We start from the raw sequence: 26,878 nt of genomic DNA on the forward strand, positions 1-26,878 counted from the left end.
TAGTCTTTATCTTCAAATTGTTAGCCATGCTTAGCTTTTCTCTGAGTGGCTGTGAGATTGTCCAGGGATCCTTGTTCTCTTAAGTTACATGGGTGCTTACAAAAAATCTGTCAGTAAGAACAGCACCTTTTCACATACCGCAAAAATGTAGTCTGTCTAGGTAGTTGATAGTAACCATTTCTTTAGTTTTTTTCTGTCCCCTGCCGTGAGCTTCAGCCTCAAATATTCCTTGAACATTATAAGATAAAATAGTCTGTGATATAAATTCGTGAAGTCAGTGGAATTGCATCAGGGCTCAATGTAGTCCTGTTTTGTTGGTTAAACATCTGATGCGATAGCTTCGTGACACATGCTTTCTTTTAATTAACTGTGATCAGAAGTGGGAGGGTGATGTGTCATAATGATGGTTATTCATGTGCTCTGTAGCAAAAATTGCCTCTAAGCCTATGTCATCTGTGGAAGATTTTCAATTTTTTAATGTGGTCTTCATGGCCTTGAGGTTATTATTAAAGCTTTTAAAATTCTAAATAGGTTTCAGACTTGCTTCTTTTTATTTTTTCCCCTTTAGCTCATATAACGTAATTTCAAATATGAGATGATTCATAGATATTGAATGAAACTTATTTTTTTAAACTAGAAACTTTTTTGACCAGGTTTCCTACAGATTCTGTTATGAGGGGTGTAGAGTATATATCTCTTCTCATAACCCTACATTCAGGTCCCAGTTCACCCTTCTGAAAAGCAGGATTTGTACATTTAAAAACCAAATGGGACCTGATGAGAAAATTTGCTACTTCTGAACATTGCAGGGGTAAATTTCAATGTACTGTGGGCTAGGGAAATATGGGCAGAATTACCTGGGGCTAAGAATTTCTTGCCTTTGATAAAATTATCTGAAATGACTACTAGCAAGATATGCAAACATGGACTTCCAGCTGAGAAGTTTAGTATGACTCTTCCAGATAGTCAGCTGTTAGTCCTTGAAAATGTTTCCCCCTGAGAACCCAAAGGGTCTCAGCTCAAGTTTTTTGTTTTACAAGCACTTTTATGCTCTGTAAGGTCTCCGGGTTTTGTTTAATTTGGGACTATTTGACGGTGGAGGGAGGACATTGTAAGCCAGCAGGTTAGGAGTAAGAGATGGAGATTCTACATATTCTGTGACGTGGATAGATTGTAAACAGTTGCTGTGCCATATTGCCAGTGTAGCAGGCAGTACTGTTGGGATGTAAATTTGGTGGGATTTGAATGAAGCAAGTTTGTTACAAGATAGCGACAATTCAAGCTCAAAAAGAGTGCAGCAGGTGGTTGGTGTCATTCTTTCCTATGTTTGGGCTGAACCTGGATGTATTCTCATAATCAATTCCAGCTGTTGTTAGGAGTTTGCCTAGATTACTCCAGGATCTTGTAAGGTGACCTGCATACTGCCACTGAGCTGGAACTTTGGCAATAATCACTTGTTGTATAAATCATGTGTACTTGGACTATGGGAGTGCTAAAAGCTTGTTCTGAGCAGGCTGATCCAGACATTCAGAGGTCTTATCGCCATTTAGCTTGACTCTTGATATCTGCTCGTGTCTGATAGATCTGGCTTTTGAGCAGTTAATTAGCAGTAGGACCATGCAGTAGTGTGCACGTATTCACTTAACATCAAGCTCTAAAGTACAGCTGTCAAAATAAAAATATGTCATAAATACTAGCCATGAACATCTAGGAATGCTGACTGTGCACTTCCTGGATTTTGCTTATTATTGAAGTGCTGCCTTTACTCCTAGCCTACTTTTTCATGCAGAGGACTGCATGCTAACGGGACACTAGCTCTGGTTTCATGATACAAAGGCTTTTGCATCAAGGACAAATTAAGAAGTCCTGTTTACCACTGTAAGCATGATATGCCCTCTGCTGTTCTGGCACAATTATTCATGTCTCTATTCTATGACCTAGGTCAGGCTCTCCTCCCTTTTTCACTCTTTCTTTCTCTCCTAAAGCTCTGAGTTGGTTCACTGATCTGGTTCACACTGCGTCCCACAAACAGAAGTACCAGAACAACTGAGCCAGTGGCACACTACAGCTGAGAATGCAGGATGAGGAGAAAGCAAAGAGGGAACTCCTTAATTGGTACTGCTTAGATTCCTGAGTCATGAAATCACAGCTTTAGTGTAACTTTCTGCAAGTCTGTCCTTGCATTCATATTTGTTCCATACAGTCTACAGACTGCAACTTGCTACCATCTGCAATCTTTAAGAATTCTCTTTTTCTTGTCATGAAAAATATAAAGCCACCAAGTAGTCAAATTATGTTCCGTAAGTATTAATGCATAAAGCATTAATCTTTCAAATTTTTTCAGTACTTTCTGGAGTTCTGGACCAGAGCACAGCATTAAGTAGTAGAGGAGAATGGGGCACAATGGTGTTGCTGCTGAAAAGCAGTTATATTTCAGTTATAAAACTATAAGATGCTCTTTATTTTAAGATCTATACAGATGTCTAAAGGGCAGATATTTGCAGAATAATTTGCAAAGCTTAACAGTTGTAATAGTGGAGGGAATGAGTAAAGCAGGACAATGATGAAACCATGTTCACAAGCTGCACAAGCTGTTGACATAACTGAATGTAAGAGATGATTTATTGAGCCTCCCAGAATTCTAAGTATGTTGGCTTGCTTGCCTTTTATTTTTTTTCCTGGGAAATAGCTTTAGTTGCAAAACCTTCTACCCTTTTATTTCCTACTTTGTTTAAGTATGTATTCTTTTGTCTTCCTTTTTATTGTACTTTGTCATGTAACTCTCCTGCTTCACTAGCATGGTCTAGTTGATTCAAATGGATAGTCATTGTCTTCCCAAGCCGAAGGATAAGAATTGTGGATCGTATCTGACCTACCCTGTATTTTTTCTGTCTATATAGGCCATTATTATCCGGCCAACTCCTTACCACCTTGGCCAAAACAATCCTTAGTGGTTGGCCTGGGAAAAACTCGTTAGAACCCCAAAAGGTGTGTGGCTTTTTTCATTGAAAAGGAAGAAAACGCAGTGTGAGATTGTATCTTTTCTTTCTTCTTACCCCTTACTATCTTTCTTTTTACAGAATATTAAAGGAAGAAATTGTAAGACATACTTACTGTTTGTATTAGTCAAAAATGCCCAAATGTTTTACTGCTTTACTGAAAGTGAAGGTTGGGATTGTAAATGACTCACTTAAAGATCACACAATTTAAACTGGTTTGGTTTTGATTCTTTATTTGGTTTTGGGGCCTAACTCTTGGAGCAGGTATTAATTATATTCTTAAAACAAAAAAGCTTTTCTCAGTGATGACCACAATATGCTGTCATGAAATGAAATCTTTCTGGAAATGCATTGCCTGCTTATTTTCATGTTATTATGTAATGATTCCTGTGAGGAATACAAATGCTATTTCATAGTGATAACAATTATTTTTCAGAAACAGAAGGAATCCAATTGGAAATTTGTGGAAGAGCTCCTTAAAAAATCCACTGATGCTCAGGTAAGTGTGTAAAGGAAGAAGTAACGAACAAGGAAAGTGTCAGGGATGCTTTCAGGAAAAGACCGTGCGTGAAAGTCCAATGAACATGGGTAGTTTTGGAATTCTTGTGGTTTTATCACAGGTAAATGAATGTCCTTGACGTAGCTGAACTATGGCAGTATACAGTTCCCTCCTTTTTAATAGTTACACTTGCTTTCAGGTGGTTGTGCTTGATGCTAAATTGTCAGATAAAGGAAAAAGATAATTATCCTGGAAGGGTAGGTATATGATTACTCAGACAAGATTTATTCAGAATAAGAACTGGATGCTTAGAAAATGTAAACCAGATACTGAATGTAAGGATATCAAGTTGAGGAGACATGATGAGGGAGATAGTCAGTTGCATTGAAAATTCAGCTATATCCTCATCACAGCAGGAAGGTGACTTGCATTGCTGAGCAATTTGTCTTACAGGCTTGAATCAAACTCTTACTGATAAGGTTCTAGTTTCTGAGCACTCATTTCATACCTTATCATTTTTCTTTCTGCAGAACTGTTAATGCAATGCTTCATGGCCCACAGGTCAGAATTGACCTCCTTTTAAAATGCTTTAAATATGCTGTTCATCACGTTTTTAAATGTGTTACGTTGCAGCTCTGTAAACTTGTTCTGAAGTTGCATGTTACAAATACCAAATGCTATATCAGAAACACCTATAAAAAATTCTTTGATTTGTGTATGCTTAATATGTGAATAAATGTTTGGGGTTTTTGTTTGGTCTCTGATGCTATAAAAAATTCTTGCAAAGTTCTGTTGTTGAAAGCAGCAGAGGAGGTGGCTCTTTTATTACTACCTTGCTCATGCAGTAACAACAGCTGTGGTTGAAGCTGGAGTATTGAACAATAGTTGCAACTACTACAGTTATTACAAGAAGATATTTTTTACTTGTTAGGATACATGAAACAATAGGGTATGAAGAAGTTGAAAAATCATGCTACACAAACTAACATTTGTTTGCATAGTCTTTTAGCTTAAAAGTTTAACTTTTTTAATGATTTTACGGTATACAACAGTGCACACATTATACATATACATTAAAACTACAATAGTAATCTCACTTATTGGTTGCTTACTATTCTGTGAGAGAAACTAGAGAGATTTAGATGAGATGAGAGGCACAAACCCAGTAATTAGCTTATTAACCACCTTCCCATGTTGCATCTTCTGAATGTCAGCAATGTGAGGAACAGTAAGAGGACCCTTGTAGTACAGTTTTCTTCAAAATATTCCTCTTTTCCTGTGAATGTTTATTTTTTTGAATAAAGATTACTCTGAAGTTGGCTAAATATAAAATATACAGGTTGTTTATCAGAAGCATCAAGAAGTATTTTATTGTAGACAGTATAGAAAGGCAGGTACGTGTCCAAGTTCAGAAGACTTGAATAAGTTAATCATGACACAGTAATATGAGGCAAATAGCTTTTAATTTCCAAAGGCAACCAGTGTTGGAATTGAAACAAACCCTCATTTGCCAAGAACATATTTGCAACTGTTACCAACCATTTAAGGAACTATCTAGTGGGTTGGGTTTTTTTCCTTTAATTTGTTTTTTTTTTTTTTGCTTGCATTGTGAATTTACCTGCTTGTAGGAAATGCTGTTTGGAGAGCATTAGTCCTTGTATATACATGCATGAATGCATGTAGGTGCTTATAATAAAAATGGCATCCCACTTCTGATCCCTGCACACCAGCCATGACTGTGTCTAGGAAGGAGATTGTCTTTTACAAGTAGAACTGTCCATCTCTCGTGATCTGTCAGCTTCGTGGGGCCACTGTTACCTTTTATCGTATCTTTTTATATTTCTGAAGTATTTCCTGGGTAAATATTTTTGAGACCAAAAAATATAGGAATGGGAAGCACAATGAGGTACCAAGAACTCAATAATGAAATGGAACATGGAGAAGCAGGGAAAAGCAAAAGGGAGACTAGTGCTCTTTGAATGAACAACAGAACAGTACTGATGATACTGCTAATTAACACTTGGCTTGAATTTATTAGTAAATCCCACCTGACCTATCCTTTTCAGCATATGCCTTGTATTATCTATACCAGAGATGCTCAGCAATAGCTGTGCAAGGTAAGTTAGAAGAAATGGTAGTTCTGAATCACTCATTTGCAAGAGAGGGCAGGAGTTGGTGGTTAGAAAGCTCATTTTTAAGCGTAAGGGAGCTTAAAACCTAATTATTTAGTACATAGTATGACCATCAACAGCATAATCTGCTTGCGCTTCTTGCTCCCTAGCTTTAGAAGCGTGTAGACTAAACGTGTTCAGAAGGCGAGTAGGAACATACAAAAGATGGGAAGGAAAATGGAGATGAAAACAAGTATGCATATTTTTTTGTGTTCAAAAGCATTTGAAAAAGGTGCAGATAATACATTTGTAATATAAATTGATAATCTCTCTCCTACCAGTAACTGTTAATTTCTCTTTGTATAAGCTTCAATATCTATGTTAGGATTTAATAGGAACTGTTGCAAATATGAATTTTGAGGGTGAGTGAACATAGAATCATAGAATCGCAGAATCACCAGGTTGGAAGAGACCCACTGGATCATCGAGTCCAACCATTCCTATCAAACACTAAACCATGCCCCTTAGCACCTCATCCACCCATGCCTTAAACCCCTCCAGGGAAGGTGACTCAACCACCTCCCTGGGCAGCCTGTTCCAGTGCCCAATGACCCTTTCTGTGAAAAATTTTTTCCTAACGTCCAGCCTAAACCTCCCCTGGCGGAGCTTGAGGCCATTCCCTCAATATGACTTATTTTGGAGGTGATAAAGACTTCCTGAGGAAGGTGTCTTATGTCCAAGTGAAGGTGGCAGAGGGGTGCTGCAGTGCCCTGTCTCCAGTTAGGAACTCCTCCTTTATAAGGTTATAGCCAGACTGCTTTTAAGCAAGGAAAAGATGTGGAGGTGCTGTTGAACCTAGGGGGCCAATGCAGTTGGGAAGTGAAAATACTCTTACTTGTGAGCTGTCAAGAAAGATACTAGCAATAGTGGATACTTGGACAAGTGCAAAGTGCCACTTCCTTGGATATATCCTTTCAGCTTCAAACAGGTGACAGACTGGTGAGTTTCTCAGCCAGAAACTTCTCTCTTTTTTTATAATTCTTGATGGATAGAGTTGAAGATAGTTGCTTGTGTGAAAGATCTCCCATCTGTATCAGAAAAAAAAAAGAAAGAAATTAAAAAACAAAAAAAGGATATTTGTGGGGGAACTAGTTATATGAGGTATTCCTTACTTTGGTTGTAGTTTCTGTTTCTAGGGTAATGACAAAAGTAGAGTTGGTTTACAGTTCTATTTGTACTACAAAATGAATATTGTAGTAGGAATATTAACATAGCTATATTTGTATACTAGGCAACATCAAACTGACTGAATTTATGGATTGTCAGTATAAGATGAATTTGTGTTTACAAAATTTTATTGTAAATGACAATCCAAAGCATTTTTGCTCGTAAGAACTAATAGTGGTCTGTCTTATTAGCCTTTTTTCATTTTAGGAAATAAAAGTTTCATGTTGTTTTATTTCTGCCTCAATTTTGTTATACCTTCACTGTATTTTTTTGTCTAATTCTCCTCTAAAAGATATACAGAAGTATTTGTTGGAGTTCTAGGAAACCAATTTTGTTACTACAGTAGGAGGTCATAAGAGAAAAATGTTGTGTTTAGATAGTACTATCATTTTGATAGTATCTGGTGTTCCTCCCTTCTGCAATAAATTAAAAGCTGGCTATCTCAAGAGTTCTGATAATATTTCCAGCAGTGCAAGAGAGCTTTTTAAGCAAAAGAGCAACGAGAGAATCTATTAATTCCAGTGATATTTGAAGTCTGGAGAACTCTTTCATATTAAATTTGAGATAAAGCCTTAAGTACTATCTTGGTTTTGGAAACTGTTCTAAAACTATTGTTGGACAGATAAATAATGATTGAAATTGAAGCTGCTCACAATACCATGTTTATTGTTGAGTTAGTTTAACTGAAGCAGTCATTGTTTGTTGAATTAGATACTAAACAATCCTTTGAACAAATTACAGCTTTAAATATTCTGTTTCTGAAGGATGTGTGTTATGGTTTGGGTTCTTTTTACTTATTTTGTAACTGGGTGGATTGCTCTAGAGAAATACATCTGCAGTTTTTTGGTTTAAATCAAGAGACTTGCTTTTAGTCATTAAAAAAAGATAGCAGCTGTTGAAAATGGCTGCAGTTCTGTCCCTTATTTTTTGTGTAATATTGTTGTTTTAGGAAGACTACAGATTTAATAGTTACAGTTATATTGTATGTAAAAGCGATACTTGAGGATCACTTTTCATTTGTAGGCATTTTTATTATATTTGAACTGTTATTCCGTATAGCTTTTAATGACTGTCTTGAAAAGTTCCTTTGCTACTTCACTGTCTTTTTTATGTTGTTATACATAATGTATTTAATATATGATTTCCTATGATAACTAAAAGTGCCTTTTCAATTTTCAAGTTGTTTTGGAAATATACCGCTTTAGAAGCCATATGACCTACAATAATTGTTCATGAGAAAAGAAGGCAGAAATGATTACAAGTTATTGTAGGTTATTTGGTGAAGTTGTTTACAGTGTTCTGATAAGGAGTAGCAAATGTTTTCCACATGAGTGTATAGCCAGGTAGAGATAAGTTAATGAATATTCTCCTATATGTAGCATTGTAGCATTCCTGCACTTGGGGCACAACAACCCTATGCAGTGCTACAGACTAGAAGTCTGTCTAGAAAGCTGCCTGGAGGAGAGGGACCTGGGTGTGTTGGTTGACAACCGACTGAATATGAGCCAGCAGTGTGCCCAGGTGGCCAAGAAGGCCAATGGCATCTTGGCTTGTATCAGAAATGGTGTGACCAGCAGGTCCAGGGAGGTTATCCTCCCTCTGTACTCGGCACTGGTGAGACCGCTCCTCGAATACTGTGTTCAGTTCTGGGCCCCTCACCACAAGAAGGATGTTGAGGCTCTGGAGCAAGTCCAGAGAAGAGCAACAAAGCTGGTGAAGGGGCTGGAGAGCAGGCCTTATGAGGAGCGGCTGAGAGAGTTGGGGTTGTTTAGCCTGGAGAAGAGGAGGCTGAGGGGTGACCTCATTGCTCTCTACAACTACCTGAAAGGAGGTTGTAGAGAGGAGGGTGCTGGCCTCTTCTTCCAAGTGTCAGGGGACAGGACAAGAGGGAATGGCCTTAAGCTCCACCAGGGGAGGTTTAGGCTAGACGTTAGGAAAAAATTCTTTACAGAAAGGGTCATTGGGCACTGGAACAGGCTGCCCAGGGAGGTGGTTGATTCACCTTCCCTGCAGGTGTTTAAGGCACGGGTGGATGAGGTGCTGAGGGATATGGTTTAGTGTTTGATGGGAACGGTTGGACTCGATGATCCGGTGGGTCTCTTCCAACCTGGTTATTCTGTGTGATTCTGTGATTGAAAACAGGAAGAAAAGTGGCTGTAGGACATAGTAAGCCATTAGACATAGTATTGTGAGTGACAGCAAAAGTTCTGCTCTTCCAGTAACAGGTACTTAATGAAAGACTATTTTAAAATAACTAACAATCAAACAAACAAACTAGTAACCCTCCAAACAAAGAAAAAAACCAACACCCAACAAACCCTAATGCTATCCTTCTCCATTACCTGGCATCAGTGCTTTCTCTTTTCTTATTTTACTTTTTTTTATTTAAGTGTTTTCTGAACGGTCTGCCCAGGGAGGTGGTTGGCTCTCCTTCCCTGCAGGTGTTTAAGGTGCGGGTGGATGAGGTACTGAGGGGCATGGTTTAGCGATTGGTGGGAATGGTTGGACTCGATGATCCAGTGGGTCTCTTCCAACCTGGTGATTCTATGATTCTACGATCCTATATCCTAGCTCCGGTGTAAGTCCAGTTTTGCTGACAGCAAAAGCGTGATGAGATGAATCAGTGTTGCTCTCGATGTCACAACTTAGAACCTGAATGCTTCACTGTGTTCAAATTGTTTGGAATTTCTGGTTTTTTTTTTTTTTTATGAGCCTTCTTCTATTTGTCTGCAAAATTTGGAACCAAGGAATGCAAAAAAGTTATATGGTATGGGAAATATTTTTGTTCGCTATTATTTCCTGGTGTGCAGAAATTTTTATTTGCCTTTGATTTAGAGTTGTTTGGGATGCTACCAGTATAGCCATGTTGCAGAGGTTTGAGAAGGAACTTGATTCAGAAAGAAAGTCCTTATGCTTGGGATACTATAAAAAGAAACATGAGTTCTCAGGGAGTAGTACTTTCCCTGTGTATCAGTGGTGAATGATATTTCCTTTAGACTCCCTGACTCATGCATTCAGTATAGCTAATGTCCCATTTACTGTTTTATGAGGCTCTGTACCATGCAGTTGTGTTTCAAGTTAGACTTGCAATATTGAATTGGCTGTCAATGCAGACACCTGAAATGGTGCATGATGAACTATTATATTGGCTAGATTGTCAGTTTTTATCTTCTAGTTCATTGCTCATATTTGCAGATGCACTTACTCATTATTATATAATAAAAAATATTTTAAAAAAGTTTTTAATCATTAAGACATTTTTCTTAATAATCTGATAGTGTTGGGTTTACATGTAGTTAAGGTGATGCTCCCCTCCTACAATAAACTTTCTCTTCCTTTTTCAAGACTGGTGTGTTAGAAGAACACTTACGAATGCATCTTCAGTGCTGTTTGACTTTATGTAGTTTCTGGGACTTGAACCTATCTATTGTCACCATACTCTGGGATTATTACAGCAAGAACCTTGTAAGTAGATGAATATAAAAAAAATGTAGAATTGCATGTGAGCAGTGCTTGATTGTTAGCAACTAACTCTGATGCTCTTTTAGCCAAGCTTGATTGCCACACTTTGTAAAACTGACTAGACAATGGCAAATCCCTAAATTTGCTGTATTTATTTAAGGAATCATGTGTAAATATATGTTACAGTCCCTTACATTGTCCCAGTAGAATAAATTATTATATATTTTTACAGTTATTTTTCACCAAGACTATTGATTTTAAGATCTTTTAAGAACACTTTGCATATAGTTACAATGCATATTTTTTTTTTCAGTTGTTGTAGGAATGGTTCCTTCTGTTTGTGTGAACTGAATCTTATTGACTTTAGAATATTAACATTTATTGTTACTTATCATGTTTTCTGGTTTCATTTATTCTTTTAGAACAGCTGCTTTACTGTTCCTTGGCTTGGTCTGAAGGGTCTGGCAAATGTTAGCAAAACTTCTTTGTCAATGCTTGAGTTGGTGAAGACTTGTTGTGAACAGCAGATCTCTGACCTGTACAAGTCCAGCAACAGTTACTTAATTTTTCTCAGCATATTGGCACAGATGATGAAAGAACAGGCAGAGAACAGTGGTGTGCATCCTTGGAAACAAATTAAAGGACGGTATGGCTGCTATTTAGTTTGTCTCATGTTGTAAGAGGTCTCATCAGTCAGACTGGATGGCCCTTCCAGCCACGTGCCAAAGCAAGGGGAGGGTACTGCGCTTATGAGAAAGTACAGGGGATGAGGGATCCAAGGTGATTGATAACTTGAAGGCAGTTGTTCCATGAAGTTTCTGTTGCCAGGTGAGGCTGTGGCAGGCTCCAGGAATCGCCCTGGCATCCATGATGATTTACTTAACCTCACAGGCCAGGAATTTGGTACACTGGCAACCTGTGCAGTAGTGCAACCCTATTGCCAGGTAGGCAATGTAATTAAAGCCCAGAAATTCTGTTTGAGCTGCATGTAAATGGTGTGTTGTCCAAGAATATGCAGACTGTCTCTTGCTAGGCCTCCAATTTCATTTATATTTGCATTTTATTCATGGCTTCCGAATTTTTCACAATTTTTTTTTTTGTGAGAGTTTTAATTTTTCATTGAGTTATGGAACATACTAATTAAGAGAGGTAGTGAGTCATGATGTTAAAAAAAATGTAAAATTTATGTAGTTAAATCAACATCCTAATGTTTTATGCACTTACTGGATCAGTAAAACTTCCATTATGGTACTGAGACTGTATTGATCATTAAAGGTGCTAACTGTTTGAAATTATTTTTCCATTGGATAAAACTAATTCTGAATATATTATGTTTGGGGTGTTTTGATTTTTAAAAAATATTTTTTTAAGTATTAATCAAATTGATTAAATACTAAGTATTAATAAAATCATTTTATGTGTAAGTAATAAATATATTTACAGTTCACATGTGCACATACACCTTACAAAGTTATGTGGTATGTTTCTTCCAAGAAAGGGTTATTTTGTCTATCAGATAGGGAAAATATATCTAGTGCCTATGTTTACTTTGTTAGAATCAGTAAAGTTTGAGTTTAAAAATTACTACACCACCACAAACAGATTTGTGTGATGCTGAATCAGTCTTGCCTTAGTTAGTAATTTTAATTAGCCTGCTTTGTTTTTACTGAAAACAAATTATACTTACATTTTTTGCTATTATAGTGCATTACTTTCCCAGATTTAAGAGGGGGGAATAATAATACGCAACATATAGTGTGTCAGTCTACTCAGCCAGTGTTCATCATTTCTACCTTGAATAAATCAATTACACAAGTAGCAAAATTTAACAGCCTACAGCTATGATTTTGGGATGAACTCTGTTTTCAGCAGCTAACCAAGCATTAATTGATGCATGAAGAACTTAAATGCCTGTCAGTAGTAATTTACTACTAAACAACATTAATTGGATTTGCTGTAATTTTTGGTGGCGAGATTTGATAACCTTAACACCATTTCCAACTATTTTTCCAGGTGGCAGAATAGGAAAACAGCTTTTATGGATGTTTAACTACTGTATGTGGAACTTGGTTGAAATTAAAGGTGAAGGGTATACCCAAGGTTTTAAACACACAAATCAAAAAGTTAAGCAAGTCTTTTTTCAAGTTGCATACTTGAAGAAACTTTGTTTCCTGGTTTATTTGACAGTTGTTTTTTTTTTAATATAGAATTTATTCCAAGTTCCATCGAAGAAGAATGCAGGAGCTGACAGAAGTGGGGCTGCAGAACTTTTTTAACTTGTTCCTCATGCTGGCAGTTGTTGCGGAGACAGAAGATGTAGTGAGTCGAGTGTTGGATCTTCTGGATTTCCTGACTCCATCCTCTGTCACCATCTCTCAGATGGCCCTCATCTGGAGAGGTCATTTTGCTTTCCTTTTGATTTATGTTGAGAAGAACATGGACATTAGTGTGCTAGCTGAGAAACTCTCAAATGCTTTCCGTGAGAAGGCAAAGGAGTTTTTAGTAACCAAAAATGACTACTCACAGAAACAGAATCTTTGGACTCTGCTTTCAACTTACATTGATGGTGTCCAAGAAGTGTTTGAAACCAGCTGCTACTTGAGCCTTTCTGAGGAAAAGTTGCTGAATGATGGATTTTCCATGCTGCTGCCTGCTTGTCGAGGAGCTGAACTGAGTATGGTCCTAAATTTTCTTCAGGTGGTTCTAGCCAGACTTCGGTAAGTTGTTTAGTTAAATTGTGGATAGAGACTGGCATGCTGGTTTTGTGTACAGGGTTAAATTATAGTTCTTATTAAGTTTTTACTGAAATAGAATAAAAGGAAAGAGAATTATCTGGAGGACTGTGAATGTTAAATTTCAAAATCCATCAATACTTCACTGCATTTAGAATCTTAAAAATGTTTCCTTACTATTTCAGGATTACTCCGGACTATACCATCTTTCTTTTGGCACAGGAAATTTAAAAATTATTATCTGTACTGCATAAGCTAGTCAGTTTTTGGTTTGGGTATTATTTTTTTTTCCTCAGTGTATCTATTCTATTTTTCAGACTTTTCATTCTATTTTTTTCTCTTTCACCAAGGTTGCAATCAAATACAACGGTTATGGAGATTTGAATTCTTGTCTAGGGTTTGATAGGAAAGAAGGAAATTATATTTTACCACTTTCAAGCAGTTTTGCTTTGATGTACTAGTTCAGTTTTCAACATCCACAGTGCCCTTCAATAAGCATATTTTTGTCTACTGATGCCTTTCAGAGGCAGTTCTCCAGTTTGAAGCCTAAACTGCTTTTTTTTTTTTTTATAAGATATTAAGAGGCAGCTATTGATCTGCCATTACTTCAAATATGCAAGACTGAAATATGTGGAAAGAGCTGTGGAGGAGCACATAACAGGAGTAGTGAGGCCCATATGCAAGATATCTCTAACTAGGTTCTTTGTTATTATCTAGTAGTTTGACTGCAGCTGTCAATACCTTATACATCCAAAGACAACTGTTTTTCAGGCAGTCTTTTGAAAAAAGATGAAGCACAAAACAAAGTTTAGTTGATTTATTATTTATTATTTCGGTTCAACTGAACATATTTACTGGAATAAATTGGAGACTTCAGAAATACTTTGACATTTTCTCCATTAGCTAATACACAGCATTTGTTGTGTTGTTTTTATAGGTGAAATAGGGAGAAAATTGAGAGTGGTGAAAAAGTTACCTATTTCAAAACCTGGCATTATTTTTAAGATTTCCAGAGCTGGGGGTTATGTGGTCCTCTTGTAACACAGAGAGGACAGCACAGAACTTCATTACAGATTTCTCAGGTCATCACAGACAAGGTGGAGGACAGTGTTTATACCTTTTCATACAAAATGCAGATAATTTGAAATATTTGAATTACCAACATGCTTAAATACTAACCAGTATGAGGGATGTTATTGGAACCCTGTTTTTTAACTGTTCTTTTTTTCAGCTTCTATGTTTATACACTTGGTTACTGCTACCTCCCTACTTATGCCATCTACAGAGAAGCTAAATTCCTTAAGTTTTATAAAACTCCATGATCTTCAGCTTGTACGGAACAGGAAAATATTACTGTTTCTCTCTCCCACTTTGACAGACTCACTGTAAATAGTCCTCTGTTGCCATACAAGTGAAACACAAAAGCCACTTCCTTTGGTTTAGATGATTTGGATGACTTTGTGCTAACCAGATGTTAAACTACTGTTAGCTTAATCAGAGTGATTAGGCCTGATGTGTCTGCAGACTCGGGGGGAGAAGATGAGATGGTTCAATGCCATCCTCTCTTCTGTTTTTAAAATCCAGGCAGATATAAAACATTAGGTCTTTCATAAATGTAATTTTTCTCTACACTGCATTTTAATAATTTTATGACTGTGTGACAGGGAATGTACAGGCAGGAAGGAAGTGAGATCACTGATTAAAGAGAAAAGGAGCTCCTTCTAGGCTGTTAGGAAACAATAACTTCATGTGCCACTTTCTGCTAACCCCAGATGATGGCTCACAGGAGCGTTCTTCATTGCTGATTAAATAGTATTATGAACATACTGAATTGGTTACATTAGCAAAATGGCTTAGCATTTAAAGCTTAAAATATCAAATAGTTTTAGCAGCCCCCTTTTAATGTGTCTTGTTGGATTGGTAGAATTGCATTCCAGGTTTCCCAGTAGCTTTTATTTGTGGGTGCTGTAAAAATGGCAATCTTTCATTTTCAGTGAGGTGTAGCCAAAAGCTCTTCTTTAATTATAGCTATTCATGCTGCTATGGTTAAGGGTCTGTCAGCATTTCCATTATAAACCTTTATTCAAGGGTTTGTAATGTAGCAGTGAAAACTTGCTATGGGCTAAAACTTCACACTTTCAAAACCTTGTGTGCCTTTTTTCTTCCTTTTTTCTTAAGACATCTGAAAAGAGTCACCCACCTTCACCATTTTTTACACTACTGTGTTTTAAAATAACCCTTTCCAGATTTTTCTTGTATTTTTGTCTGCTGGAAAAGTACTGGTAGCTTTTGATTGTTGTATTTACCTATAGTTAGACTGTTTTAAATAAGCTTTTTTTTAAACCACTTCTTTATTGTTATCATGGTTATTTTTGTGTCTATATATTTAAATAGAGCTATGACTTGGCAGAAGAACTTATTTTTATTAGTTTTTGATATGTGTTGAGTGGATAATTGGAAACAAGATACTACTTGCTGGCACTTCCAAGTATTTGATGTTCATAGTGAGATTCAGTATAAAGTGTAAGATTGTATTTTAATAGGCTCCTTTTAAAAAACATATGTAAAATAAACAGTAAACAATCAAGAAACTCCCCAAAATAAAAATGTAAGCCCTTCCTTCTTATGCTTATTAGGAGCATTCAGCTTCTAGCTTAGACATAAGTTTTTCCTTTATTTCTTTGTTTCTGTTTTTAAGCAACGTTTTAGAATCCTGTTTTGGTTTGTTGGTTTCTTTTTTTCTTCTTTAATGAAAGGTAAATGCAGGATGCTTGCCCTCATGTGCTTTCATTTGTTCCAAATCTCTAGCAATACCCATCATCTTAGTGCTTCATGGCACAAAAAGAAACCTAGGTTAATAAAAATACAAACATCTAATGGATTTGACGGAACTTGTATTGAAAATTGACACAAATTCAGAAATCTGCTGAATGTCTGTTAACAGCAGATTCTGCACTCCAATATGCTGTTCGTAAGAGAAGTGCTTGAAACATGCTAAAATATCTTTTATTGTAATCAGTTATTACTCTGACATGAGCTTTCACTCATTACTGTCATCCTGGCATCTGGGTTTTGTAGTGTATTAGCACTGAGTTGCAGGCTTATAAAATGCAGGTGCGTGCCCAGGTGTAAAATCATTGCTGAACTCCAAACATCTTTGCCTGTTTTTGGGGAGACTTGCTGCTGATTCCCATAGGAGAAATAAGAAGTACAACAAACCTAATAACATAATAAATGGTAATTTTATTTTGAAAACAATTATTGCGTATTTATGCCCATTTGTACTGTTCTGCCAGTATTGTAGGACTTGAAAGGTTATTGAAAATTTCAAGCGTGTAAATTTCATAAGCTCTATAGGAATGCTGATCGAATAAACTTCTCTCTAATTAAAAGTTACATTACTAATTGGACCGTGGATAACAGCAGAATTGGATGTTTATATCTCTTAGAGTGTGTCTAGCCTTGAGGTTGTGAAAGAAATCACAATAGGAATGGATTATCCAGTATATCTTTGCTATGGAAATGTATAGTCGTTTGTAATTTTTTTTTTTTTTTTGCGTTATACTTGCCATCAAAACAGCCTGTGGGAAGCTTTCTGAGACCAACAGAACCCTGTCTCCCCTGCTCTGTTACCATGTAAGTCAGCAGATAAGCTCAGGAGGAGAATAGAAAGGTCCTCCGCCCTCCCTCCTCCTTTTCTTCCCCCTCAAGGGTTTTAGTGTTCATCTTTGTAAAATGTGTTTTCTGATGCTAAACTTCTGAAAGTTGTATCCAGAAGAGTTTGGAAGAGCATGAGTCCTCTCTTATGCATTCCATCCTGTGAGTATATTTAGAGTTACAGGCTGTGATGTCCTGAAAAGCAAAGAGGGCAACTCTGACTAAACCACTGAACTGAGAGTTGGGAGATCTTAGTTAGGCTCTAAAATCTCCCAGGCTTAATGAATGACCATTAGAAGATCATTAAAAGTTGCTATGAACTTTGTTTACCTGTGTGGAGAATGGCAGTAAGTCCTTCCTTTTTCATTTCACAGCATAGGTCTTATGCTTGGGGACCAAGTGTGCCTTGCTGTGCTAACTTGACCTGTGGTTGAAAGTATTTTTAGGATTTTTTAAAGTTCAGTTATTCCATTAATAAAACTGAAGTTTGAATGAGTGTGAAGAAAATCTAAATGCTTTAGAGCATGGGAAGCAAGCACTACTTTGGAATATAAAAGCATTTCGAGAGAGGTTTGATGTGTCTAAATCCTTAGAAGTGATCTGTTACCATCTTCTGTGTGAATAGTGGATGTGTTCTTGGCTACAGTTTTTGCCTTAAGGTGTGGCTCTGGTAATTAAAACTGAAATTCTTTTCTCTTCCTCCTACTTTGTGGAATTTGAGATGATTATATTTTTCAGGATTTTTTTCTTTATTGGTCTAAAATAATGTTTTCTACCTTTGTCCCTTGTATTGTGATCTTGAAAGATGACTAGCTAAAACCAACATGTTTTGATTCCTCTGCTCTGAGAGTATTGCTATACAAAGGCCTGAAATGAGATTGCATGCATTGGATCTGTGTACATAATACTTTGCTTATAGAAAGTTCCTGTGTATGCGTAGCATTGGGTCAGGCTTGCAAGATAATTCGCTTCTACTTCTTACTGTCCTTTTTTGTGAATCAGTGGGTGGCCGTGTGAAGGCTCAATAATTGATGAAAATCCATTTCATACTGGTGTTTTAAGATGTGAAAGCGAGCATCTGCCATAGAAGGAGGACATCGAAGCTGATGAAAGGGCTGGAAGGCATGTTCTATGAGCAGTGGCTAAGGGCTTTGGACTTGTCTAGTTTGGAGAAAGTTTGGCTTAAGGAGTGACTTAATTGCTCTCTACAGCTTCCTGAGGAGAAGTGGAGAGGGAGGTGCTAGTCCCTTCTCCCTGATATCCAGTGAGTAGGACCTGTGAGAATGGTTTAAAGCTGTGTAAGGGAGGTTTAGACAAGACATTAGGAAGCATTTCTTTACCAAGAGGGTACTGAAACACTGGAACAGGCTTCCTAGAGTGGTGGTTGATGACCTGAGTCTGTCAGTATTTAAGAGGCATTTGGATGATGCCCTTAACAACATGTTTTAGCTTTTGGTCAGCTCTGAAGTGGTTAGGCAGTTCAAATAGACGATTACTGTAGCCCCCTTCCAACTGAAAAATTCTATTCTACTTGGAAAACAAAATGAACAACAGAAGCTGTTGCAAGACCTTCTGATTGTTGATGCCCAAATAAAGCCAGTCTTGGTAGATACCAAAAGCTAAAGTAAATCAACTCTAGTATTCAGACATCAGTCACGCAGGTATGCAGGTTTGTCCCCTGGGTAACAGATTGAAATACAGTGTTTCATCCATTGTATACATTTTATCTAGCAAAAATTAATCCATATGAAAACTTTCTGTGGCCTGTCTGACAGCAGTACAAGACTTACTGTTGTGAAAGAGTAAATCCACCAAAAAAAAGAGAGTAAAATCATGCAGGGTACTGAGAACCTGCTGCTTGGGACCCCGCAGTTGTTTAGAGAAATAGATGCTTCCTGAAGGACATAAAGCACAGATTTGTTTTCTGATGGATGCGTCTCACTTTTGAAACTATTTTCCCCAAATTAACTTTCCTCTCAGTTTTCTTTCTTTTATTCTTCATGTGAAGTGTGAGACTAGCATTTCACATGGAATATATTTTTTTGTTGTGCATGTTAAACAAAGAAATACTTTTGCCAATGAAACCATTATATGCGAGTAGCCTTCTAATCTCTTAATTTTGATTGTTTCTTCATTACCTTACAAGATATATATTTCTTCTCTCTTTAGGATATCTCTTGTCAGATTTAAGGCTTATTTAAAATGAACAGAAAGCTGAAGCAATTTTCTTTATTCCATTTCAGTCTCCTAAGGCCTATTTCCCCCTGGTGAGCTCATAGCAACAGGGGGGTTTAAGGGAATTCAGCTTTCTGCAAATTAATGTCTCACATCATGAAAATTCAGGACTTTTTTTTTCTCTATCTTGAAAAAGTAATACAGTGAGTGCGAGTATTATTTCTTGCCAGCGGGTGGAAGATGAATGATTTTGTCACAGTTTTACTGCTTGATGAGCAGTGTCCTGAGGGTCAGGCTTAAGTCTGTGTCACTATGCTGCTCATTACTCTTGAGCTAAATAAGGGCTGATTGGATCTAAATTGCCTAGCACATGGGCCGCAGATGAGCTCAGTGAGTAGGGGATGACCTGCTATTCAGGCTGGGAGTAACCCTGGTGTGCAAATGCTGCATTAGAACACCGTGGGAGAATGAGAGGCTACCGACTGCTGCCAGCAAAAGAAATCGAAATGTAAAAACTCTTTGATGCTGCAATGTTAGAATTTGAAATGTAGGAAGTGACAGGTTGATGGTACTTATCAGCTTTGGCTGGATTAGAGAACAGTGTCATCTTGCTTATATAATGACAGAAGAATGAAGCTAGCTCCCAACTACTTTGTGGTGCAGTGCTGCTGCTGTCAGAGCCAATGCTGCCTCCTGCTGACAGGCTGGGCGGAAGGATGAAGAAAGCGGATGGAGAGCTGGCTGGGACAACGTACTTGGGCTCTCTAGCATACCAAAGTGCACTGTCTGCCTCTGCCTGTCTATTCCTCTATGGTTCTGATCTATTCTCTTAGCAGATAATCACAAATCTGGTTGATAAAATAGCAGGCATATATGTAGGGGAAAAGGCAAGCCACACTTGTCTTCAAGAACAGTTAGATCACAGAATCACCAGGTTGGAAGAGACCCACTGGATCATCGAGTCCAATCATTCCTATCAATCACTAAACCATGCCCCTCAGCACCTTGTCCACCCATCCCTTAAACACCTCCAGGGAAGGTGACTCAACCACCTCCCTGGGCAGCCTGTTCCAGTGCCCAATGACCCTTTCTGTGAAAAAAATTTTCCTAATGTTCAGCCTAAGCTCCAGCGCGGGCAGCCGTGCGACCCCTAGGGGCTCCATGCACCCTGTGCCATCCGTGCATGTGTCTCCAGTCACACTCCTGTCACTGATTTTGCAGGACCTCACTCAAGCCAAATGCTGGAATGGCCTTCTCTTGGTAGACACCCATCTCCTGTTCACTGCCCATATTGTTCCATTGTGATCTTGTGTGCTTGTGCTGGAAGTGCTGCTCTTGGGGAGGGCATGGAAGGAAAGGCACGCTCAGCAGCTGTGGTGCGTGTCCCCCCTCAGAGCCCCACCACCCCCGGGGACAAGCAAAAAGGGGACACCAGGGGCTGCAGCTCTGATCGCTGGGTGTGCAGAGGGAGGAATGAAGGTCTTGACTTTCCTCATACCCCTCAGCGCCTGCATCTGACCTGGTTTCCAGGGGGATTGGCAGCGATGGGGAGGACCATGCTCGTTTTTGCAGCCCTCCAGGGCCACATCCCCCCATCGCTGCTCCCCAGGATCCTGCCATAAAATCACCTCAGCCACTGCTTGAGTTTTCTGCCTCTCCCCCTGGCATCCCCAAAACAAGCAGAGCTGCAAACACTCCCTTGATGGCCTCTCTCCAGTGGGTCTGAGAGGGCTCCTGCCCCCTCATGAGATGAGCCATATATGTGCACTGGGCTATACCTATGTGTCTCTGCTTTACGTAAAATATTTCCCTTTGTACTCTTCTCTCCATTACTACCCCTTGTAAAAGGAAGTGATCTTTAGAGAGGGGAATTAATTTGTGCCTGCGTGTTTTAAAGAAAGTTGACCTTTAAAGAGGAGAAAACCCCCTCATCTAACTTGAAGGAGAGTTATGCTAACTGAACGAATGCATGAATATACTTGTCTTAATGGAGGAAAACAAAAAGCAAGGAAAGTACCTGTCAGGTGCTAAGCACAACACAGATTGTAGCAGCTTGTGCATTCTGAAAGATTCAGTTCGGTGGTCCAGTAGAACAAACTTTTGGGTTTTGTTTTCCCCACCTGTCATTGGTGCTTTGGGAACTGAGTAATAGCTACAATGATGATAAATAGCCACTTACTTAATTTTTTCCACATTTGTTTCAGATTATGGTACTGACAGCTGTAAACTACTAGTGTCAGCTTCTCTTGCAACTAACTTATAGAACTACCCCATCAGCAAACGCAATTTAGCACTCTCATGAAACCAATGACTAAATGAAGAGAAGGGGTGAATCAAAATACTTTCTGTGTTTTCTGTTTTCTATTATTCTGCCTTTTGGGGTGAATACCGTTTGAGACCTCTTCCCCTGGGATGCTTTTGCTCATGAAGAAATTTCTTCTGTGACATAAATCACCTTCTAGGTTACTTGTTTCTGAGTATTGTAACAAAAAAGGAAGAGAAAAGAAAACAACAGCCTTATACATACAAACAGTTTTATTGTAAAATGGTGTGAGTCTATGGAAATGAGAGAGAAAATTTTCATAAAGAATGTAATTAGTGTTGAGATTTACTGTTACTTGTATTATGAATGTGTAATGGTATCACTTCAGATCACTGAAAATTAAGCTGTTTACTGCAACTAGTTGTAGCAGATGAAAGTGAGTTACGGAGCTTGCCTGTGTTGGTATGCGTACAGAAATTGTAGGGTACTTCTCGGTGTTCAAAAGGAGAGCAGAACTAGTATTTAAAATTACCTTGGTATTTTGAAAAAAAAAATCCTCAGCAAGAGGAAATACAGTGAGGACCAAGTACTGAAATTAGGATGGAGAAATGGTAACACCACACATGCAATTGCTTGCCATGGCAGCCATACTGCCAAAGTATGAGGAAGTAATATATACCTTGAGGTGAGAGAAGTGAATGGGATATTCTCATCCAGGGTTGATTGAAGTGATGTAGCTGCTTTAGCTGTTACCCCACGTGTCTGTCCTGCTCTTGCTTGTAAACTTTGCCTGCTCAGTGTGGATAGCTGCAGGATATGTTACTTTATCCCTGCAGTAGCACAGTTTCTGCCTCGCATAGGGAGGGGAACCAAATTATGAATGGTAGTTCAAGCAGATTCTCTTTTATCCTAAAAAGGGAGTGGAGGCAGTGAGTGTGATTCTTAAGTTTGATCTCCGTTTTCATGGATATTTATTTACATGAATTTGTAAGATGGTAGTGGTTGTAAGAAAGTAATTATTTGAGGTTTGGTGGAAATCTGTCTGTTGGCTTGCTCTTGTGACAGTGATATCCTTTCATGCACACAGCTGGTGTATTAGGAAGCAGGTCTTAATGTGACTATGCTTAAGAAGAAAAAGAAAGAAATTTTAATGTCTTTGTGGGGTGTATTAATACAAAACTTATACAGGTAAGAGGAGCTACTTATTCTGTCTTTAGCTGTAGTTCTCTATGTTAGTTTACAAAACATTTGTGAATAAATTGCAAATTGGAGAGAGTGACGGAAGTGAATGATGAAAGTAGGAAGTTTGTAGAAATTTGGTGGAAGTAATTTTAGATAGGAAAGGCTGAAGGAAGACACACTAGAAGTTATCCATTGTGTAATGTTCTTCGTGCCAGTGAAGGCAGAATTGGCTTAATCTGGGGCAGTAGTAGTTTAGTATGGTTATTTAGAATAGGCTGCAATGTCAACATTCTCACAGGCTGCAAAAGTATGTTGTGGAATCAACTTTCATTTTTCACTTTCTAGACAATACATCAGACAAACATTTGCCAGGGGTTAGTCTTTGTAAGCTTACCACACTGCTGAGATATGAACTCCATAAATGACTCTCAAGATGCTACTCGGCCCTTCGCTTATGTTTCTGTGATTTGATATTAAGGAGTGCTCAATGCAGCTGGTGATTGATTAGTAAGGATTCTTTCTAAACATTATTCTGTGCATTTGCTTACAGAACAAAACCTAGGTGAAATCAAAAAGTAAAGAAATCATACCTGAAACTGCGATCTACTATAAAAATTTGGATATCTGTCATTCATTTTGATTTGTAATACCCACCTTCTTTTTAATTTCCCCTTTCTGTTAAGGAGAAAAGAGCTGAACCTGTTTAGTGCTTCTGTATCTTACTAGCTTTTGGCATTTCTGGGGTGGAAGTGGGAGGGTGGCTTGTGCTGTGTGCACAGCCACTCCGCTGAAGAGGGTGCGGCAGTGTTGGTTTTGTGTTCAAGTCTTGAAATCTGTCTGGAAAACTACTTTGAAAAAGCTTTTTTAGACATTTTCTAAAGAAACCTAATTGATACAGGGCATGGAAATGTGCATTGTCGTGTTCTATTTGACTTGGAGCAAGTCCCAAGTGACATTAATTGTTCATGCCTAAATGCTCTGGCTTGTTTTCCAGGGGTATGAAATCAGAGACAGTGAAAATGTGCCTAATGTGAAATAAGCCTGAACTAGCAGGACACTATTCTCCCTAAAAGCATAACATAAAGAGTATGGCATACTCTGCAACATGTATGTCATGCGTCATCTTATGTTCTTGTGTGGGTCCCTTACTGATGTTTTTACTGGGAGGAGCAAGTAGAGAAAGGTAAAAACAGGTTGTGGTTTACTTAGTTCGCTGGTAAGTCTAGACGTACTGTCTATTCTCTACTCTTTTTCACAACCAGAAGGCCCTGTTTATCTCTAATCGGGGTTAATTAAAGCCTTAGGGCAATACTGAGACCCTGCCAATGGCTAGAAGGTACAGACGTAATCAAGGCTGCAGCCCCTCACTGTGGGGAATAGCTCCAATAATACAGCTGTGCTAATTCTTTCCGTAAATACATCAGTGAACTTTTATTTTGTCAAGTAGTTCTGCTAATTTATTAATTTCTGGCTGTTACCAGAGTGGTATGAAGTCTCTGGTTTAATGTGTGTGTGCTCACAAAATCCATGTTAAGAAATGGAAACCTTCTGGTTCTCTCCGTGGTAATGCAAGGACTGCACAGGCAGCCACGGCAGCCATTATGCACACAGCAGGAGCGTTCGCTGCAGCCAGGGATGTGTGTCATCTTTTATTGAGGGGCAGGAGAAGGGAGGAACAGGCAAGTGTACATATGTGCTTTACAGGACAATGAGGTTTTCTTTTACTGCTTCTGGCAGTCTTGTTTTCCTTACAAGAAGTCAGTCAGGAGAATAAAAGTGAATATTTTCATTGACATTCTTTGTTTTCCTGGACAGGAATGCATTGATTAGTAATTGGTAATGTGCATTTGAAAATACTTCAGTAAGTCTTCCAGGTATCTGCCTAAAATATTTTAAATCTTAAATTTAAGATTAGCTCCCAGGGAATTCTTCCAAGTCACGCCACACGTGTATATTACAGGGTATTCTGCAATGACTTGATTTGGGGAGAAATGCTGTATGTGTGCATGTTCAGTTACGCTTATGTGGAGTTTTGTATTAGGTGCAAAGATGACATCAGAAAGTACAGCATTGTGCTCATCTGTTAAATAATAATTAACTATAGTACAGCCATGATTATCCAAATGTCATAGGGAAAGTGAATATATTCAGGCAATCAAGGGATTTTACAATGTAATTATTAGACATTAGGGAGACATGACCCTGTTTAGGGTAACAGGGAGCTGTGGTTAATTGGTGTTAGGATAATCAAACTTTTACTGTTTTATTATTATGGGACCTTAGGCTTTGCAAGAAAATGTGTTCGTGTGCTTAGAAAAAAGAAACCCCAAACGCATGAAGACATAAGCCTAAAAGTGAATCTGGAGGTTGTACTTGCATTACCTTGCTGTACTGAATTACTGCTGTGATTATAAGCGTTGAGAAATGATTTATATTGTCTGTAAATCATCCCCATTTTACATCACAGTGAGAATTCAATATATCTTGATTCTGAGTATTATGTAAAGCTATCTATTTTCCTAAGTCATCAAAAATGACTGTATTTTCCAAGTTGAACTCAAATATTGAGGGTGTTTTTCCTGCAGCCAAGGAATCTTTGGGTTTTTTTTCTTTCTTGGAAGAAAACCTTTGATATGTGAACAGTCTGAGCATTACGAAAGAAAATACAGTTGATACAGTCCCCCTTGAGCGTCATTGTCTTCTCTAAGTTTAGAATGTGAGGACATAAAATGGAATTTCATTCCACTGGAGTTCATTATGAAAGGGTTTCTACTGCACTGCTGTGATACTGAAACTCTGGAATTTCTAATAACTCAACCTGCCCTCTGGAAGATTTGAAGATTAACTATAGCATTTCTACTTTCTCTTACTGAAAGTTTTTCTCTCACTCTTTTTTCCTCTTTTCTGTTTTTCCTCTTCCTTGAAACAGAGTAATTTCTGAAAACTCTTCAGCAATCCTATCTCCATGTAAATTAATACTGTGAATTGTGCTGCTAGTAAGGGTGGAGGGGGTAGTAAGAGTGGATAGGGGGAGAGAAGAATTAAAATCATTACAATAAATGGTTTAATTTATGCCTCAGCAGTTAAGCATGCTCCTGGTTAACAGAAATACCCTTCAGCTACACAGGATTTGGGAGGGTTGGAGGGCACTCATTTGCACATAAATAGCCATTAACTGATAAATTCCCAGAGGTCTCCTGTTGCATGCTAGTGGTTCTGACCTACTTAGCTAGCTTAAATTTGTTTTACAGAATTATTATAATTCCATCCTTGGTACTTAAACTTTGTGATTAATGCATGCCTCACAATACAATTAAAGTATAATTACACAGTTTTACAGTTTGCTATCATGGTGTTATTATTATTACAAAGAGCTGGATTTTGCAAATATTAGAAGAATTAGGGTTCTGATACCCATCACTTTGCTGTTATTAAGTGATTATGTTAAATGGGACCCCTTTATGTCTGAAGAATGAAGTGGAGAGAGGGGAATCATTAATGTACTCATCAGATGGTTTCTAAGTGATTGAGGAAAAGATGTGTGGTGTGGTTTTTACACATCTGTAGATGATAGGTGAAAATCCCTTTTGTTCATCTTTGCCAGCTGCCTATGATTCACTCTAGCATATCTGTGCTTTAATGCTTAAAAAAAGTTTTATGCTAAACATATCTCTGTAATCTCTTAAAAATCATTTGCATGTGTTAAACATCTGATTTTATTACATTTCATTGAAGCTTTTCATTATGGGGGCAGGGGGTTTTGTACCCTTATTAAAAACATTGATGGCCAGGTACAGATGTCCAATAGCTTTGCGCAGTGTAGATAAGGATATGTGTGTAAAGATGATACAGATCTTTCTCTTGTGCTCTAAACTCAAAGCAGTTCTCTGTGAGAGATCCTCAGACTTTCTATTTGTGTGCATGAATGTATTTATACTGGCTGCAAATAACAGAATGTCACAAATGCTGCTATTTTTACCTTAATTGTAAGTGTTAACTTGGTCTCCTATTTTTCTGGCCAAACTTGGTTCTGTGGCTACTGTTCATTCTTCAATCAATGAGCCAAGAATCACTAACATTAGTTGTATGTGACCCAAAAATCACTGCTGTACTGCATAATTCTTCTTTCTTTTTGCCAGCGCCACAGTACCAGGAAGTTAATACAACAGTTAATACAATTAGCAAATCAAAGGACTGAAAGATATTTTTAATAATACTTCAGTATTCAATATAAGTTACAAATCTAATTTCACTTTCTTTATCTGTGGATGTGTTACATTGCAAACTTCACTGGTGGGAAATGGAGCAGTTGACACATTTCCTGAATTACACTTTCTGTTTGTCTAGAGCACTTAAGGTTGCATTGTAAAATGTTTTAGCTATAATTGCACCATGGAAACTCAAAATGGTGTACAAAAATTGATTGTTGCACCCTCCAGTTTTATTTGATCCAGTGTCCTGGATTTAAGTTTTGCTTAATTTTAAAAAGACCTGTTGCTTCTGTGGTTTTCTGATTTTTAAGTTGTGCTGTTCATTTCCTAAAAGGAAGAAATATTTTAATTGTTAAATTC

At 37.9% G+C, this 26,878-nt stretch overlaps 1 protein-coding gene across 2 annotated transcripts in view; it reads left to right on the forward strand.

The window, feature by feature from the left end:
- MMS22L (MMS22 like, DNA repair protein) overlaps positions 1-26,878 on the forward strand; it is a 93,408-nt gene that overhangs the window by 19,341 nt on the left and 47,189 nt on the right. For both annotated transcript variants that reach the window (XR_011336905.1, XM_069851150.1), the window contains exons 10-13: positions 3,436-3,498; positions 10,182-10,301; positions 10,721-10,944; positions 12,506-13,015. Coding sequence is in view for 1 of the 2 variants with exons in the window: in XM_069851150.1 (XP_069707251.1) it covers positions 3,436-3,498; positions 10,182-10,301; positions 10,721-10,944; positions 12,506-13,015 (917 nt within the window). In the remaining variant the exon portion in view is untranslated. The remainder of the gene's footprint in view (positions 1-3,435; positions 3,499-10,181; positions 10,302-10,720; positions 10,945-12,505; positions 13,016-26,878) is intronic.

This window comes from Phaenicophaeus curvirostris, chromosome 2 (genome assembly GCF_032191515.1).
Source record: "Phaenicophaeus curvirostris isolate KB17595 chromosome 2, BPBGC_Pcur_1.0, whole genome shotgun sequence".
NCBI lineage: Eukaryota > Metazoa > Chordata > Aves > Cuculiformes > Cuculidae > Phaenicophaeus > Phaenicophaeus curvirostris.